The following is a 19,469-nucleotide window of genomic DNA, read 5'->3' on the forward strand; positions in this document are numbered from 1 at the left end:
TTTGTTGTACGTCGCTCTGGATAAGAGCGTCTGCCAAATGCCAATAATGTAATGTAATGTAATGTATGCTGGGATAGGCTCCAGCCCCCCTGCGACCCTGATCAGGATAAGCGGGTTCAGATAATGGATGGATGGAGGCCTTTGAATGTCTGGACCAGTTACAGATAAATGCTCATACCCCAACATGAGCATCAGTACTATCTTGAAACTCCAACTATGCTGCAGGTAACCAGCATGGAAATTACATTGTGCTGTGTTGTGTATTAACATATGGAGCCCCCCTAGTCACCCTTGGTAAAATAAAAACAATATTTAAAGTTACTGTAAACATAAATTTGTGAATGGCTTCAAATGACATTGAATGGCATTATTGTGGTTTGTATCAAGCATCAGAAAAAATAGAGAAATCAAATGCATTGCAATATCAACTTATATGAGTCTAAATATTTCCATCTATTCATATATGGGGATGGAAAGGGTGGAGATAATTTTATTACCAGACTCTGAGCTATTGGATCAGGGTCCTTGATGACATCAATAATTCCCTAACCTAATGGCCAATACATGTTTTAGTCTCATTGCATATCTGCTCCCATAGTTTCATGAGATTTGTATATTGAGATTTATTTCTAGAGAGATTTGTATCACAAGCTATGTGCTGACATGTCGGTGTAGTGGATAACAAGGTTGTCTAACAACAATGTCCAGAGCTTGAATCCCAATCACAGGATTTCTGTGTGGAGTTTACTTCTTGGCATTATTCAGCCCTTAATCCCTCTACCGACCTTATCCCTCACCCCGTCTCCCTCCTTCTCAGATATAATTTACTTGTGGGTGGTATATTTTGGGAGGAGTGGAGGAGGGAGGTGGTGTGGTGAGCTAGTCCAGACCATGCTCATACAATCCTGACATTGTTTTCGATACAGATTTTATGTTGGATCGAAACGTGTGTTGTTATAGGTATTTGCATTACTTTGTATAGATATTCAGTAGATGTGTAGGGGATACATCCTTCTGTGATAATTTTTAAATAACTATACATTTTTCAAAGGCAAACTGAATGTACAGATTACAAAACTGAGGGTACGGATTGGCGAACTAAATGCATGGATTTCCGTGTTTAAGTCTATCACAGGTGCCAAATGCAACATTAATAAACACTATAATTGTTCTGTGTTGCTCCCACATTTAAACAAAATATCTAAAATATTTAACTCAATGTATACAACATTTACCTAAATGTACAAAAGAACACCATACAGATTCCTGTGATTCTATTGCAAAAGGCAATGGTCCAAGTTTATCACTCCACAGGCATGCGATTCATTGACTCCAGTGACTGTTATCTCAAGAAAAGTGATTGCCAAAACATTGTTTATTTCACCCATGAAATTCATTGAACTGAACAGTACCAATGCAGATAACAGACCTCAGAGGGAAGTCCCTTCACTTACAAAAGTCAACAGAAGGTAAAATGGAGTGATATGGTTGGTATACAGCATTGGAAGCTACTCAAATCAGCCCTTGTGACCCGATTTCTCTTAGTAACCACGGGTACTACTGAAACCAGGCGTGGGAAAAACGACATGATTTGATATCCCTGTAAACTCTAAAAAAATGGGTTTTGAGAAGAACTAGCCAAAACTTTCGTAAGCCACCCAGTTATAACAAGCCCATAAAGTTCAGTCCTATTGCTGGCAAAAATATTTCCTACCAAAGTGACCACAGCCCAATCCCCCTAGGACTTGAACATTGCTTACAACTGCATAGGCCTTAGGGAAGGGGAAATTATAATTTCCCCTATGGAGGCTAGGGGTCCTCATTACAACCATACATATTCATCACGCAATGAAACCGCATATACAACAGAGGCGTTATCTTATTCTCTCGAAGCGAGGTAAAACAGATCTCCTTATCGATGTCTGATCGATTTCCCATGAGTGACCGCGTTCAGAAAAGGGCACGTTCGGCTCAAAGCGAGGTGGGGACTGAGATGCGGGCTCCTCCCCAGTCCGTGAGAGCTCTAACAGACTCTGGAGCACCAGAAAGAAAAGGGCCGCAAAGTGTTGCAGGGGCGGTGTGCTGGCAGCACTGTCTGAGTGCCCCGGGAAATTAAGCAAAGAGGTTGGGGTAGAAGCGCAGGCCCTCCACAGAGTCGTCCCTGCAGAGATGGCCCATCTTTTCAGCCAGCAGCAACCTGAGGATGGAGGGGGGAGGAGGGTCATTAACGCTGGGGCAGCGGTGTCATGCACTGAGTACAGTGCTAGGCTTGGGACTAGCACCTTAGTCAGATCTCAAATGAGTATTTGGGACCCAAGCCTAGCACTGAGTAAGGATTCTACACCCACAAGCAAGTGGGTGTAAAGTGTATAACCTGAATTGCCAGGTACACAAGGATCGCTTATAAAAATGTACATAGCATAAGGCTAGGACTAGGACATAGTTAAGGACTTCTAGAAGGCAAATTAATTGCTTATTATGATAAAATAGGCAAGACCAAACAATAAATAGCAAGATAAATATGTTAACTGATAACATTATAGGTCAGGACATTAAAATGAAAAGAAAACAATAAAATTAGACACTCCTTTTTTCCTGATGGTCGATTGGTAAGAACAGTATGATGGAATTCAAATTCACAAATTCACTGTTTAATACAACACCCACTTTTACTAATGTGCATACTCGCAACTGTCAAATCCCCTAATTTGGTTCCTACTGCAAGACTTCTGGTGATACATTTCCATGCACAAGGCACAAGATAGGTTGCGGATACCTCTCTTTAGCCAGGAGAACAGACAGTCCCAGAAGCTTGGCGAATTCCTCCGAGGTCAGCGACCCCTTCTCAGACACCTGCAGGAAAGAGAGCGGGATGAGTGAATATCATGGACAATCATTCTTCCCTTTGGCTCTTACGGTCTCCATTCACTCCAGAGACGGCAATGACCAAGGCGTCAGACACGGGCCATAACCCTGGAATTGCGCTATGCTTTAAAATCACATAAATACACCATTTAAAATCGACAGGATTGTTCAGCGATAAAAAAAAAAAATCCCAGAATAACTATTTGTAAGGCTTGCTGAAAATAAATCGGTCTCATGAGAGTAATTTGTTCTGTGCATTTGGTTTGGTTTTCCCTTAGCTTCACTTTAAAATTCTTGTCAATATTTTCCAGAAATGTAAAAGTTAATTTCATGCTCTGATTTAAACAACAAAATGGCTGATCGTTATAAATAAACAGTTTCACTGAATGGCCCCTCGGCACCATTTAAGTGCTTTAGTGCTTTGCCGAAAATCGCAAACAAATAAATGTCTTGTTCTAAGTGTTGCGCTGTCTTGTAATCATTCAGGAGCGGAGTGCTTGTCTGAAAGCCCGACGAAAGGCTAGTGTGCTGCAGGTTACTTTTGGTGCATTACTCATTTGTGCCTTGGACTCAAATGTGATGGAAAACTATAATCCTCCTTCCCCATCCCCTAAATCAACCGCTCCAAACCCCATTTCTCTCCTAACCGACACGAGAAAGCCCATCAATAAGACAGTGTTTTTCTTCCAGCACCACATCTGGTAGTGATATCCCATCCCAAAGGCACCTCCAGCACTGATTGTGTGGGGATGTCCAGCTGAACGAAATCTGGAACAGCCCTCACTACCGATAGGCTGATAGGGCACCGTGGCAACGCTTATTCAGCCAGCACTTCCAGACCACACTCAGAGGGGCTGGAGAGCACACCAAAACTATCTCTACCGCGATGGCAATTTGGGATTAGGGGAAACTAGACTGTGGGGTGGGAGGTGGGAATGTTGGAACTGGTTGTACCCTTGAGGGAGGAACCTTTTGACCTGAAGTGTTTTTGTGGGCGTCCAGCCGGACAAAGGGGAGCCGTATAGAACGCTTCAGGAGAAAGCTGAACCCTGAACGAGGATGCCTGGAAAGCGTGTGAATGACGAATGTCGGTGGGGAAAGAAGGCGAGGCTCACATTATCCAGCGCAGAGGCGATCATCTCCTCTTCGCTGTGGGACTGTAGCTGCACCACCATTACCCCGCTGTCAAATATGCGCAACCTGGAGAGCAAGCGGAAGGGGGGGGTCAGTCAGCCATGGACACTCATGGAGGACAGATCAGTAGGGCTTTGTCATTTTACACCCTGTGGACACTGTGGCAAGCCCCCCTCCTAACACTGTTGAGACTTCCAGAAAGAAAACGATGAGAAGAAGTACGTCTGGGACCAAACCATTGTGCTATTCAGACCTGGGGTCGAATACGTAATTGTTTTGGATTCAAATACTTTTCTATGCTTTACTGAGCTTGTCTGGTGTATTGGAACCTGTGGAATACGGTCAATAATTGCAACGCCTGCCTTCTGGTCTTCTTGGTCGGCTCAATTGCACCAGGCAAGATCAATTGAGCACAGAAAACTATTTGAATTCAAAGCAATTATGTATTTGATCCAGGACTGGTGCAATTTACAGTGCATGTAATATCATCTCCTTAATCCCTCAAATTTGCTATAAAAGGTGCATCTTGTTTTAAGATCCTATTAAACAGAAACAGAGCTATTTGAGCACCATTTAAACTGCTAGAAATATTGAAAATTACTACTTGACTAAAGAGTCAGTCCTCAGAACACATGTTGGTCCTCAGAACACATGCATTTTTCCTCTTCACACTCTTGATGTTTGAGCTGTGTATACAGATTTCCCTCAGCACTTATAATAAATAAATAAACAATAAATAAAGCTAAAAATGATACTGCACATTATCAAACTCTCTCATACGAAATAGCTTATGTTTTCCAGGAAGATAGAGTTGGAGACTTGAATTCAGATGAAGAGGGGCACAGGAAACAACAGAAAGAGGAATTGCACAGGTCTGCCACACATCCTGTGTACAGGGGAAGGCAGCGATACAACACAGCCGCAAAACAACTGAACTGGAAAAAGTACAAACGTGCCGTGCTCAATCTGGAATTCCAATAGGTGAAAAGGAAGAAAACACTGCCGTCACACTGCGCTTTCTTCTTGAGCACAAGTCTGGAGAGGCGATGGGGCCCGGACACGGGTTCTCAAAACAGGATGGGAGGCAGGAAGTGGCTCGCGGATTCCTCTTTCCGGGCTGCCACCAGGCTGACCCTGTCGCCGCCCCACACTCCATACCGCCGCCCCACACTCCATACCGCCGCCCCACACTCCATCACACACTCCATCTCATCATCCCGCACTCCATCCCACAGTCCATCTCATCATCCAACACTCCATCCCCCACTCCATCTCATCATCCCGCACTCCATCCCACAGTCCATCTCATCATCCCACACTCCATCCCACACTCCATCTCATCATCCCGCACTCTATCCCACACTCCATACCACCGCCCCACACTCCATACCGCCGCCCCACACTCCATCACACACTCCATCTCATCATCCCGCACTCCATCCCACAGTCCATCTCATCATCCCACACTCCATCTCATCATCCCACACTCTATCCCACTACATCCCACCATCCCACACTCTATCCCTCCATCCCATCATCCCACTCCATCCTGCCATCCTAAACTTCATCCCGCCATCCCACACTCTATCCCGCCGCCCCACACTCCATCCCACACTCCATCTCATCATCCCAAACTACATCCCGCCATCCCACATTCCATCCTGCCGCCCCACACTCCATACCGCCGCCCCACACTCCATCTCATCATCCAACACTCCATCCCACACTCCATCTCATCATCCCGCACTCTATCCCACACTCCATACCACCGCCCCACACTCCATACCGCCGCCCCACACTCCATCACACACTCCATCTCATCATCCCGCACTCCATCCCACAGTCCATCTCATCATCCCACACTCCATCTCATCATCCCACACTCTATCCCACTACATCCCACCATCCCACACTCTATCCCTCCATCCCATCATCCCACTCCATCCTGCCATCCTAAACTTCATCCCGCCATCCCACACTCTATCCCGCCGCCCCACACTCCATCCCACACTCCATCTCATCATCCCAAACTACATCCCGCCATCCCACATTCCATCCTGCCGCCCCACACTCCATCCCGCCGCCCCACACTCCATCCCACCATCCCACACTCCATCCCATCATCCCACACTCCATCCCGCCATCCCACACTCCATACCGCCATCCCACACTCCATCCCACCATCCCACACTCCATACCGCCATCCTAAACTTCATCCCGCCATCCCACACTCATCCACACCACCTCGCTCACCTCAGAGGCAGCTTCAGAGGATCAAACATCTTACAGGCATTCACCAAGTCCTCCGGAGAGAGCAGCTGAAAAGAGAGGCAGAGAAACAGAGAGAGGGAGAGAGAAAGTGTGGGAGAGAGAAAGAAGTGCATCAGCAGGATGAATGTTACAGTCTGTTTGTGTGTATAAGGGAGAGTAAGGTTTCCATTTAATAAATCACAATGAACTTTGAGCTTGATTTCAGTTAAATTACCAAAATGTGATGTGAGAAACACAAACAAGCAACACTAGATCAAATTGACAGTGATTATATATGTCATGTATAATGCCTACATAGATAGCGAATAGTGTGTTCACTACAGCGGGCAGTGAAGACTAACACAAGGGGAAACAAATTAGCAGAGACAGAGCGTACAGGATTCCAGAGGCCTCTCAGAAGCCAGAATACCATCTCTCTCTCTGTCTCACACACACACACACACACACACACACACACACACACACACACACACACACACACACACACACACACAAACAGTGTGCTGATCCAAGTTGACAGTTATATTGAGTGAGCAAAAAAACTACACTTAACAAAAACCTGGTGTGGGAGTACATGTATGTTATAATGTATGTGTAACAAATACTCAGACACATACTTATAAATGTGTGCCTGTGTCCGTGCGCATATACGTGCGCACATACGTGTGCAGGTACGCATGTGCGTGTGTTTGTATGTTAGTGTGTCTAAGGTAATGTGTCTCTTCAGCTCACCTCCATCCCTCGGGCACGGTTCACCAGGCAGTAGACCTCAGTGAGAGCCATCATACCTCCACGCTCCTTAAGACAGACACCAATCAGTTAGTCCTCATCTTTCTGGGGAGTCTCATTAACCTCACAGCTCATCTATAAGGGAAATGCTATCCCCCAGGAGGGTCCATCTGGTCCGGGCGCGAAATTCACCAAAAACACATCATCTTCTCTTTAACAAATCCAGAAGCTCCTTCTGGACAGTCTTGTTGAAATATGCTTACATTACAGCACATAACTGAACAGTCACTGACGTAATATTAGCTCTCACCGGAGCTGGATGAGGAAGCAAGTCTAGACTGGGAGGTTAGAATACACAGGCACACACACACACAATTGCACATACTGTATATACACACATATACACTCACTGAGCACTTCATTAGGTATTTATTAGACCATATTTTTTTGGTCTTCTACTGCTGTAGCCTATCCACAGGTTTGACACACTGTGTGTTCAGAGATGCTCTTCTGCATACCACTGTTGTAATGTGTGGTTATTTGCATTACTGTCACCTTCCTGTCAGCTTTGACCAGTCTGGCCCTCCTCCTCTGACCTCTCTCATTAATGCGCATTAGCCCGCAGAAATGCTGCTCACAGGCTGTTTTCTAGAGACTATTGTGCATGAAAATCCCAGGAGATCAGCAATTTCTGAGATACTCAAAACACCCTGTCTGGAACCAATAATCATTCCACGGTCAATGTCACTTAGATGACATTTCTTCCCCATTCTGACATTTGGTCTGAAAAACAGATGAACCTCTTGACCACGTCTGCATGCTTTTATGCATTTAGTTGCTGCCGCATGATTGGCTGATTAAATATTTGCATTAACAAGCTGGTGTACAGGTCTGGCTAATAAAGTGCTCACTGAGTGTAAATACAGGCAAACACGTCTCAGTATCTCCAACACCCACATGCGTTACAACAACAACAACAGGTGCAGGAGTAGAGCGGGGAAGGGAGGGCTCATTAACAGAGGACAATGCTCGAGTTATGGAGCGACCCAGTTCAATGGGCACAGATATGAGCCCATGCATCATCGCAGTACTCCTGTAGGAACAGACAGGAAGCTGACTGGAGGAAAACAGGGGGCAGTCGTACCTCCAGAGGGGCGAGGAGCATGTCCCCCAGCTGCTTGGCCAGCTGCATGTGGTAGTGCGTCCCCGAACCGTGCGTCTCCCTGGTGACCGGGTTGGCAATGCCCATGCTCAGCAGATAGGACTTGAACCGGATCGTCTGCGAAGATGAGGAGGAACGGAGGAACAACGTACAGTACACAGCCTGTAGACACTAGTGCACCCCTCAAATAAGCTTTGCAAGCGCTACATGCGTGTTCAGACTGGGGGCGACCTTCTCTCCCGGTTTTCGAACACTAATTCCACTGTCAGATACACCATGCCTGAAATTCACAAATTTCTTTGGATTTCGGCCATGAGTTTGGTGTTCAGTTATAGCCGATTTCAAAATGGAAGCTCTGGCTGTTTCCTGTCTAACTGGTTCATACACCTACGGTGATGTTTCAGTTTGGATATACAAATTAAATTCAAAGATGATGGCAATATGGCAAAATATTTGGCCACATTAACTAGAAGCATTGAGTGAGGACCTTTTCTGAATGCACTTTCTGATACTTAGCAAATCAAATATTCAAAAAATCTGTTTAAAGAGTTCAAAAGAGTTCATTGGCAGTCGGGCACAGTAGATGGACATGGTTGGATACATGAGTTACATGAGTACATGAGAACAATTCGGTGTTTTGTGTGACCGATGCTGTGCTGTGTGTGATCGCTGCTGACTCCATAAGCACGCAAGGCTGTCTCTCCCCAAGAGCTTCTCCCAGACGGTATTTGGAGATGGACTGAGGCCCTTTGTTTTTGGTAGCCTCGAGTGTCAGGGTGTCATCTGGTCACCCAGGCCACAGGGTCAGCGCCGTTTGAGCTCGATGCCAAAACGCTTACGTCGTCGTTCGTTTTTTAACCGTGTTGCGCGCGTACGCGCACAGGAAAACAAGCTAACGGCTGCTCCCAAAAAACAGCAGCCAGACCAGAAAAAAAAGGAAATAGTCCACCACTGACATCGCAACTTCAGGTCTCCCCAAAACCCCACTGTATAAGCCCCACCTCAGACGCTAAAATGAACCCGCGTAACCTTTTCTTAATGCCAGGACCACAGCTGCAGCAGAGAGGGGGCAGGGAACAATGCAGGGCCGCAGCAAGTACATGTATCCGTAAGCGCCAACAACGGGCAGCGGCGTAGAGGATGCATGTGTGCTGGAGAGCAGCCAGGCCCTGCTCCCATCAGCCCCCTGCGAGCGGAACCCCAGGCCACCGCTGAGAAACCCGCGCATACACGCTCCACAGCCCTCAACCACGGGCCCCGCGCAATCTCAGCCAACTCTGACCCACGCGCGCACCATCCCGCCAACCCAAATAAACGCAAACAAAGACGGAACGGGAGGAATTTCCCCACAATGCACTGGGGGCAGGACGATAATCTAGCTGCACGCAGGACTCCAGAGATCATATTTAAAGAAAAAATATTTGGTAATGACAAGGTAGTGACAGTAGCACCAAACATCTGGAGATTTACTTCCCCTAATTATAAACAAACCCAGACTTGATGAAGCTTCAGTCAAGTATCTGGCTGGGAAATATTAACTCAGAACTAAACACGAGACTCTTCATTCTGCTGGGGACACTATTTTAAAAAGACAGTCAAGCCATTAAAATTCTCACTCTCAAACAAAATTTTTGTCTGGTGACTAGCACTGATGACTCAGGTGCTGGGTGGGGAATTATGCGTTTGGTGAAATCTGCCAAAGTTTTGGGAGTGGGAACTACAGCACACAAACCTGTCTGACAAGAGGGGGGCAGGTGCCTTATAACTCCACGCTGGGGGTAGCTATACATTACCTCATCCTCTGTGATGTCCCCGTGCTTTTCTTTGATTTTGGAGGCGATGGACCTGGACAGCTCCACCATCTCCTTGGCCTGAATGGAGAGGCACAGCGCAGGTCACCACCATACCAACAACACCATGGCTGTATACCACCAGAGAAGGTCAGCACCAACAGGGTCTTTACCTTCACCATCAGCTGGCTCATGTCTTCAAAGGCCTGGGGAGGAGAGACAGAACGAGGGGAGAGAGGGGGAGAACAGCAATGGACGTGAGACAAGCAGACAAATCCAGTGCAAAGATGCGATATGTTCTATCACACATATTGTCCAACCTAAGGCCTATGTATCCGGATGAAGAACTAGAACACAATTCTTGTGATATTTACCATTTAAGGGGATGGGGACTTTCAGATTGCTTTTTGACATACTTTGTATGGTGAGTAACTGGTAAAAATAGAGCAGTGTAGACAGGTACATTATTTATATGGCTATGTACTGTATAGTTGTTTAATATTCAGGAAATAAGTACTTTCAGTTTGGGAGTTCCCCACCCATTCCTAAGCAGAACAGCGTCCATTTTGGGACGGTAAAAGGGAACTTGCACCCAGCTCCAGTTGAAAGGAGACGGCCTTTCGCTTCGTGTTGTTTCAGCTCAGGCCGGTGATGAAGGGGTGAACCTGGGAACAAAGGCCAAGCGCACACACCTATCGGGGACTTCCGGCCAGCACAAAGGGCCCGCTGAGCTGCGCTCTTATCACACGCACACAGCCTCGGCAGGAAGCCTTTGAGAAGGAACGCATGACGTATCCCGCAGCGTTCAGGCGGCACCGGGCCGAGACTGAGCTCCACGTCCAGCAGTGAGCGAGCCCAGCGTGGACACTGGGACCTGCTGCTACTACGGGCTAAAATAAGCAACTGCTGTTTTAAAACGCATTCTCTTTGTCTGAGGTGTGATAATTATTACAGGGGAAAAAACATTCTATTTGTGTTTTTCTTTTCCAGTGACATTGGTCAGTGGGGGGGTGGGGAGGAGTCTATCAGTCCATCTTTGCAAATGGAAGGCCTTCCATGATCTTTAGCCTTTCATGATCAACGTTAACGTTATCAACTTTTTTGTTTAGATTTGGGAGGGAATTGACACTGTAAAATGTTATTGTGTTAATCGGCATCTTCCAAAGCAAACTACAGTGCAGTCCGTAGGTATTTGGACAGTTGTAGAACTTCTGTTCTCTGCTCTGTAATCCCAGGATATTGGATTTGAAATGAAACAATGAATATGAGGTTAAATTGCAGACTGTGACCTTTAATTTGATGGTATTTACATCCATATTGGGTGATCTTTTTACACAGTTCCCCCTTTTTAAGAGACCAAAAGTAATTGGACAGCTGGTTTCTTAGCTGTTTCTGATTAGTCAGGTGTATTCAATTACTTCCATCGTGCAGGTATAAGAAAGCTTTCAATTCTGCTGGAGTACAGAGACAAAAGAACAAAAGTAGCACTGTCCAAATACTTATGGACTTCCCTGTAAACCTGAGAGGAAACTCCGGGGAAGGATGAAAAAACAATTAGCAGAAGCACTTTTGTTTCAACTGGAGAAATAAACCCAAAAGGACAACGTTACAGGAAGTATGGAAGAATTAAATTAGGATGAAAGGACCAATCATCCTGCGGAACGCCACCCTTCCTGGATCCAGAAGGGATATCCATCTTTGGCCACCAGGGTTAACATAAACATTTTACTGCAACACACATTTGTTGGCAATTTATTTTTAAACCTGAATTTCTACAAAAAGTACATTCATGCCAGGTCTGGACATTAGTCATCCCGTTATCTGAACTTATGACTTCACCTCCCTTGGTTGCCGAGATATTAAGCAAATAATTTGGCATCTTCAGTGCCTGCAGACAATCGCGTGTTCTCTTGTGTCAGGTGTCGGCAAGAACACGTGTCTGGGTTACAGACCTCCACTCGCAGATGGGCACATTTCATTCCCTCCATCAATAATTCATATCAGCATACTGATAAGCTTTGGCAGGGAGAGAGGGTGTTCACTACACTCTACACATCTACATGAACGCTGCAAAGTCTATTTTTCTGTTAGAGACTTTCCTTCAGTCAGTTGGATGAAAAAGGTTTGTTAGCAACAGATACTTCTCGCAAGTGGCCAAGGGACAATGCTGAACTACCATTCCATCTTGTGTGCGCGTAACTGTTTAAGCAACAGGTTTTGGGTGTCTGTCTTTTGCCATTACTATGGGGGTGTCTGTCAGAGCCAGCACAGGAAGCAGAAGGCCTTGTCCCCACCATTAGCGCTGGTGCAGATGGCCCATTTCCCCCAGTCCCTAACCTCTCGCACTCCCAAGAACGTCCTCCACCCCAACCGTCTCTTTCTCTCCGTCCATATCTCTTTCCCCACCTCCGTCTCTCCTCTCCTCACCTCTGAAATGTTTTTGTCTGTTTCTTTCCTCTTCTCCTCCAGCTTCCTCTCGATGCCCACAATCCCCACGGCGCGGGTTCTTCCTGCCTGCGGGTCCCAGAGCAGGCCGGGGGAGAGGAAGGACAGGGGTCAGGCAGGGAGACCACCCCCGAAAACTCCCCGGCTACACAAACTCCCTGGCTACACGCAGGCCAGTATCGCAGCTATGCTGCCTACATAATGCATAATACATCTAGAAGCTTGTCTATATATTCAATACAATATCCAGGAGAGTGTGAGCGTATGATCCCAGGACAGCAGTGCAGTTTAAATGGAAGTCATAGTAATATCAAATTAACTAGGAACAGCGCCACTGTGAGGTTATAGTATGAACTGCATGGAAGGCAAAAACGCCAAACAGTTCACAATGTACATTCAATTCAATTCAATTATATTTGTATAGCGCTTTATACAATGCAAGATTGTCACAAAGCAGCTTTACAAAGAGCCCATGCCTAAAACCTCCACAGAGCTCAGAAGATGACTCAAAAGTATTCTGACCTTAAAATATTCACACCTTAAAACAAACCTGGAGCAAGAAAACAACATATTTGTGGGCCACGCAACATACGTCATGAAAATTAACTGAATCAACGTGAATAATATTATTTAGGGATAATATATCCACATGCTGGAATTATGAATTATGGCAGATTGAGCAGAAAGCCCCACCATAATTAACACCATTATCCTTCTTTTACTACCCTAAAAATAAGGTGCTTCATTAAAACGCTAGTTCTTTGAAGGAATTACAGAACCATAATAAGTGGAAAGTTAAGAACAAATTGCATATAAATAATCATAATAATAATGTAATTGTTTTGCTTGTTTAATGTATATGGCATTAGTCTTATTGTTCCTTTAGTCACTTAAATTATCATCATAGAAATTATGGTCATTATTATATTAATGGACAGGTCGCCAGTCAATCGCAGGGCACACACACCATTCACTCACACACTCATACCTACGGGCAATTTAGACTCTCCAACCAGCCTAACCTGCATGTCTTTGGACTGTGGGAGGAAACCCACGCAAACACGGGGAGAACATGCAAACTCCACACAGAGAGGCCCCGGCCGACCGGGATTCGAACCCAGGACCTCCTTGCTGTGAGGCAGCAGTGCTACCCTCGGCACCATCCGTGCCGCCCCCTTAAGCATACAGAATATAATAAATAACCAAACTTTTTTGCTTGTTTTATAGGGTTTATCCATTATATTTTAATCATTTACAAACTATTTAGCAATAGAAAAATAACTCGAGAGTAAATCATAAGAATGAGTTGGCAGAAAGGGGGAGAAATTATTTAAAAATGACATTATATAATACAGTATTGGGGATATTTTCAATATGAGATATGCACCTTTTTAATGAGATGCTTAATGAGATATTATATACTGTATGGTTTGATGGCGTAAACAAAACTTTTGGTGCCCCAGGGAGGGTGGTGGCAGCTGTTATTAAATGGTAAATGTTGCAAAAAATAAAGAAATAAAAATAAAGAAATAAATAAAACCTCCCTTCATGCCTTTTGGAACACTGTCAGGCAGAGCAATGCATCCGCAAACTCAAATCTAACACACTCCAATATCCTTGCCGTTCCTGATCCCTCCACAAAAACGCCACCAGACAAGCAGCCTGCAAAGCTTCCGGAGAACTGCTCCTACCTGCTCCGCTGTCATACGAGCAGTCGCCTGACGCCCCGACCGCAGGAACACGGCTCTGTTTCCCTCTCTACGGCCGGCTCACCTCCCTTACAATAATGCCCTTTGAGGCCGGCCATGTTCTCAAGGACAGGGGATTTTCCCCCAGGATAATCCCCCCTGGGATTGACACAATGACCAGGCTGAAGACACAACCCTGTACCGTGTACCTGAGGTCCTGTAGCAGTGGGCATAGCCTGGGACACCGGGGTCCTCTCCCATCGCTTTTGGGTCATCTCCTCGGTCAGTCGCCGCAAGAACTGTAAACAGGGCGTCGGGTGTTAGAACACTGCTGCGTTAAGACCAGACCTGGGTCACATATGTAATTGCTTTGGACTCAAATCCTTCTGTGCTCGACTAATCTTGCCTGGTGCAACTGAGCCAATCAAGAGGACGAGAAGGCGGGGTTTACATTTTTCGAGTTTCTCCTACAGAGAAATTGTAGGAGAAAAGTATTTCAATCCAAAAAGAAAATTACATGTTTGATCTGATTAAGACACACAGTACTTACACCCAAACTCATTCGATTGTCTTTTGGAGTCTTACGGTCGCCGTGAGAAGCACTTATTATTTTAACACAGGACCATAGCTTAAAACTAAACAGTGTCTGATCATGGTCCACATAACGGAAGAATCATAACACAAGTCTCAAACGATTGTATTTTCATTATTTATAGCTAGACTAACAGATTCATGAAAACAGCTTGTTTGCTGTTGAAAGCATCTCACACAACATATTCTGTGGAGCACTGGGCCCTGGCACACAACAGCCTCTGCGCAGCATATCGTCCTTGACCATATTTTTAGGATAGCACAGAAACCGGGTATATCGAGTACAGGAGTTTGGAAAGTCTTGAAAAAGAAAGACACTGCTGGTAGACTCATAACTGAAGACTGCCAAAGACGACAGCCAAAGACGACAAATGCAGTTAATGACAGACGAATCCTAAGAGCTGTGAATAAAACCTTAAAACAACAGTCAGTGATATCACCATCAGTCTCCAGAGGGCAGTGGTGAAAATATCACAGAACTTTCGCAGAAGACTTTGAGAGCAGAATTATAGTGGCTACACTGCAAGATGCAAACCTCTCATCAGTAGCAAAAATTGAAATGGCAGATTAGAATGAGCCAAAAAATACAGAGATGAGCCAGACAAGTTCTGGAACAACATTTTATGGACAGATGAGACCAAAAAAAACAATTATTAAAGTGACGGAAAGCCAAAAGTGTGAAGAAAGAAAGGAATAACCCATGATCCAAAGCCCGCCACCCCATAATTTGTGAAATATGGAGAGGGTAGTGTCATGGTTCGGGCATGTATGCCTGGTTTTGGTGCAGTTTCCTCCTTGAGTTCAGTCCAATGGCAGCTCAGAGGCCAAGAATAAAGTGCGCTAAAAAAGTGTGTTCCTGCATTTGGTTACATATTCAAGCATTTATTAAATAATATAATAATTCAAGCTTGAATAATGCAAATTCATTAATGTTCATTAATGCTACACGAGGCCAAAACTAGTGCCATTATGAAGTCCCTATGGCATTCATTGATTAGCCTGGTAATTACTATTATGATGTTCATATTGATGATAAATCACCCACCTTTCAATCTTATTATATTTGAAAATAACAAATGTAATTGGTTAGAATGCCATTCTGCTGAGTGGGTAGAATTTAATTTTTACATTTTAAAGATGAAGAACTTACCTCTATTTGCCCATGTTCCTTAAAGGACAGCTTAATGTAGGAAAACTTGCTCACTTGATAGGGCCCTGGCTCCTTGTTGGGGGAGACAGGATACAGGTGGATAACAATCTTTGCACTGCAGAGAATAGACAGAAGACAAACTGTGATTCAAAAAGTACATAAAACAACACCAAAATGCACAGAATTCATCACAGAATGCAAGCACGTGAGCATATGCATACGTAGCTAGGTGAACATTTTGTGAACACCTAGACTGAACTGGACAGTATCAGAAAATCCTATGGTAAGTTGGGTTGTGCTGGCCAATTTTGGGCTATTATTGCTTGCGGTTGTACTGTACAGACCATTCGGTCTAAGAAATGCAATCATGTTTAATTCCTGTAGAAAGGTTGGTGGATTTAAGTGTCTAGGCATTTTCCAAAAGATACAGAAGAGAAAAAGGTTTGTTATTTGGTTTATTTAATAGTCATTAGTTTTGTCAATTTATGTGGCGCAAAAACAGAGGCATATACATGTTAACAGTGTACACATGCTTAGTATTGATGTTCCATTTTTCCACACATTATTTCCACACATTTTCTGACTAATTAAGAATAATGGTGCAAGAAAAACTCTTCTCAAATATATTCCAACCGAGTAAAAATTTAAGAATGAATTAATTTAGCAAAAGTAATGTTGTTTAGGTGTGGTCACTAATAATGAGCCTTAGCATACTATTTCAGACTATGATCACAATGCAATGCAAGGTGCAGTTTAATACATCATGCAACATTATCTCAAGAGACCAATAATTACTGTAGCCCAGGATGGATGTCCACAATTTCAGCCTCATCTAATATTAATGTCATTTTCTCATTTTAAGGCAATGTTACGATCCATCTTCTCTTCGTGGAATCAAAATCAGGACAATGCAGGAATTCACGACTCTCAACACACACTTTACAAGAGAAAAGTAAACGTATATTGAATGTCACGCCAGCCAGCGGGAAGATCACTGAAACACAGTGATGTCCACTCAGTGAGGGCAGACCAGAAGACATTTTACATTTGACATTTTAGTCATTTGGCAGACGCTTTTAATCCAAAGCGACTTACAAGTGCATAGGTTCTACCATAAGTCAGAGCATCACATCCAGAAACTAGCAAAAAAAAGACCAGAGACCTATTCCCCCTCCCCTCTTGATCTCCAGCCACACAATTTCCAACCTATGCCCCGGGGACTAAGCCAAGCCTCACCTATTATACTAAATCATCAATGCACACACACTTAAAAACACTTACAAAACAGACCTCCAAACCCATCAGCATCTTACCTCTTTCCAATTCCAGCTGCTTGCTCCTCAAAGAAGATGACCTGGGACAGGGGTATAGCCATGCAGCACTCCTGTGGACATAAATAGGACACATCAGACGTGTCTACCTAACATGTATCCAAAACATAATAAAGTTGAAAGGATTTTTTTGTACACAATGACATTACCGAAGAAACCACATTAATAGGCTATTCCAAACTAAATCAGTATTCAGTATGGAACATTAGGCATTTTTCTTCTATCAAATATCAAAGAGGAAACCTACCAAAATCAGTTTGTCATCTAGCAAGAACAGTGGGTGTTATTGTACATACAATCCCCTCAAAACGTATTGGAACAGCAAGGTAAATTCCTTTGTTTTTGCCATATACTGAAGACAGAAGAGTTTCAGGTCAAAAGATGTACATGATATGACATGAATTTCAGCTTTTATTTCCCAGTATCATATCACCTTTTGTATCAGACCACCCAATGTTTAGGTGAGCAAAAGTATTGGAACATGTGACACACAGTTGTTTCTTGTTGCCAAGATGTGTCCTGTTAGATTGATTGATTAAACAATAAATAGTTCTGAATGTCGACCCTTTGTGGATTCAGTGACATCATAAACAATCTTCACAGGGCAGGGGTGAAGGTATCTCTATCAAACGTTTGAAGAAGCAGCAATATAGAGGCTATACCACAAGATGCAAACCACTCATCAGTAGTAAGAATCGGAAGGCAAGATTACAATTTGCGAAGACGTACAGTGATGAGACACAAAAGTTCTGGAACAACGTTTTACGGACTGATGAGACCAAGATTAACCTATCAAAGTGATGAAAAGGCCAAAGTGTGGAGAAAGAAGGGATCTGCTTATGATCCGAAACATACAAGCTCATCTGTGAAGCAGTGTCATGGCTTGGGCTTGCATGGCTACTTCTGGAGTGGGCTCAGTAATATTTATTAATGATCCGACATTAATGATAACTCATGATGGTAGCAACAGGATGAATTCAGAAGTCTACAAAAACATTCTGTCTGCCAACTTACGGATAAATAATATGTCCAAACCAATTGGGAGGAACTTCATCATGCAGCAAGATAATGACCCAAAACACGATAACGGCCAACACAACAAAGGACTTCATTAGGGAGAAAAGGTGGAAGGTTTAAGTAAAAGTTAAGTAAATGGTCTTAAGTCACTACAGAGGTGACAGTAAAAAAATGTATTTTCTTTTTTTCCCACGAAATTTACAAAAGAATCTCAGGTACATGGGTGGTTGTAATGACTTGGTTGAATACCCCTCTTGTAATGAAGGTGCTGGATTTAAGTGCGAGAACCGCAAACACAAAAATAAAAAATAATAAGTCAGTCTAAACAAGTAGCTTAGTCTTATATTTAGACTTAAAAATCATATTTCTATTACCTTTTTGCTAAACGAGACAAAAAACTGCTTGATAAGACAGACATTTTTGCAGTGAGTGCGCTGTAGTATTATTTTCATTGCTGATTCCTAGACGCGCGTTAGAGTCAACCATTTCATAAATACCAGTTCAACAATTCATATAAAGGCTCTCACGTGGTTCTTGAGATCTCTCCAGATTAATCGATGCGTACTTAAAAGGACAACCCCGACATCAAGCTTCGCCTGTCAAAGAAGGAAGTAAAGGAAATGTTTTTAACATAAAGCCATAATCTAAGACAACCACCATAATCTTTTTATTTTTCCTGGAATGGAATTAGTCAAAAGGTAGATAGTCACTAGTTTATATTGAGTAGCTAGACAGTGAAAAGCACCGTGCTGTATGATAAAAAGAATGGCAAACACGCTGTTGTTTAATTTACCCATATACCATTTTAAGTTATATTTATAGGTTTAAAATTCAGTACATTTATGGTCAATAGTGTTTAATAGTCGTGGGACTTATTCTAAGAACATCATTCAGTCTTCACGTGTGCTATATGACTTTTAATTCCCAATTAAGGGGAAGGTTCATTGTTGCTATATGCTAGTTATGATAAGCACCTTTTCATCTCCGTCATATAATCTAACACCTCTTTGCTGGATCACCAAGGTTTCGTTCATCTCCAGCAGCCCATTTGCCCACACAAATCGATCCATTTCTTTTTCGCCCAACAATTAGCTAACGTTAGCTAAAAAAAGAGAGAGATTACTTTCACGCTTCTGATACTGATGACATTTTTGTATTTACTTCCGTAGAGGTGCCCAAAAAACTGCCTGTCTAGCCAGATGAGGGTAGCTTGCTAGATATGTTGATGAGTATTCGAGATAAATTGACTAATTAAATGTTGTACTTTGTCAAAATATTTACATGTATTTATATCCA

At 43.7% G+C, this 19,469-nt stretch overlaps 1 protein-coding gene across 1 annotated transcript; it reads right to left on the minus strand.

Annotated features, from left to right (window-relative positions):
* Positions 1–1,357: 1,357 nt before the first annotated feature.
* Positions 1,358–19,360, minus strand: vps36 (vacuolar protein sorting 36 homolog). Its single transcript, XM_061248413.1, has 14 exons — positions 19,148–19,360; positions 18,701–18,769; positions 17,139–17,209; positions 15,826–15,940; positions 14,294–14,383; positions 12,379–12,465; positions 10,125–10,157; positions 9,955–10,032; positions 8,144–8,278; positions 7,003–7,068; positions 6,253–6,317; positions 3,981–4,065; positions 2,777–2,853; positions 1,358–2,197 (listed from the first exon to the last, which is right to left on the minus strand). Exons 1-14 carry the CDS (start codon positions 19,241–19,243, stop codon positions 2,113–2,115), a joined length of 1,152 nt encoding a protein of 383 aa, XP_061104397.1. The 5' UTR covers positions 19,244–19,360; the 3' UTR covers positions 1,358–2,112.
* Between the last annotated feature and the right edge of the window lie 109 nt (positions 19,361–19,469).

Source organism: Conger conger, chromosome 7 (assembly GCF_963514075.1).
Source record: "Conger conger chromosome 7, fConCon1.1, whole genome shotgun sequence".
NCBI classification, from domain to species: domain Eukaryota; kingdom Metazoa; phylum Chordata; class Actinopteri; order Anguilliformes; family Congridae; genus Conger; species Conger conger.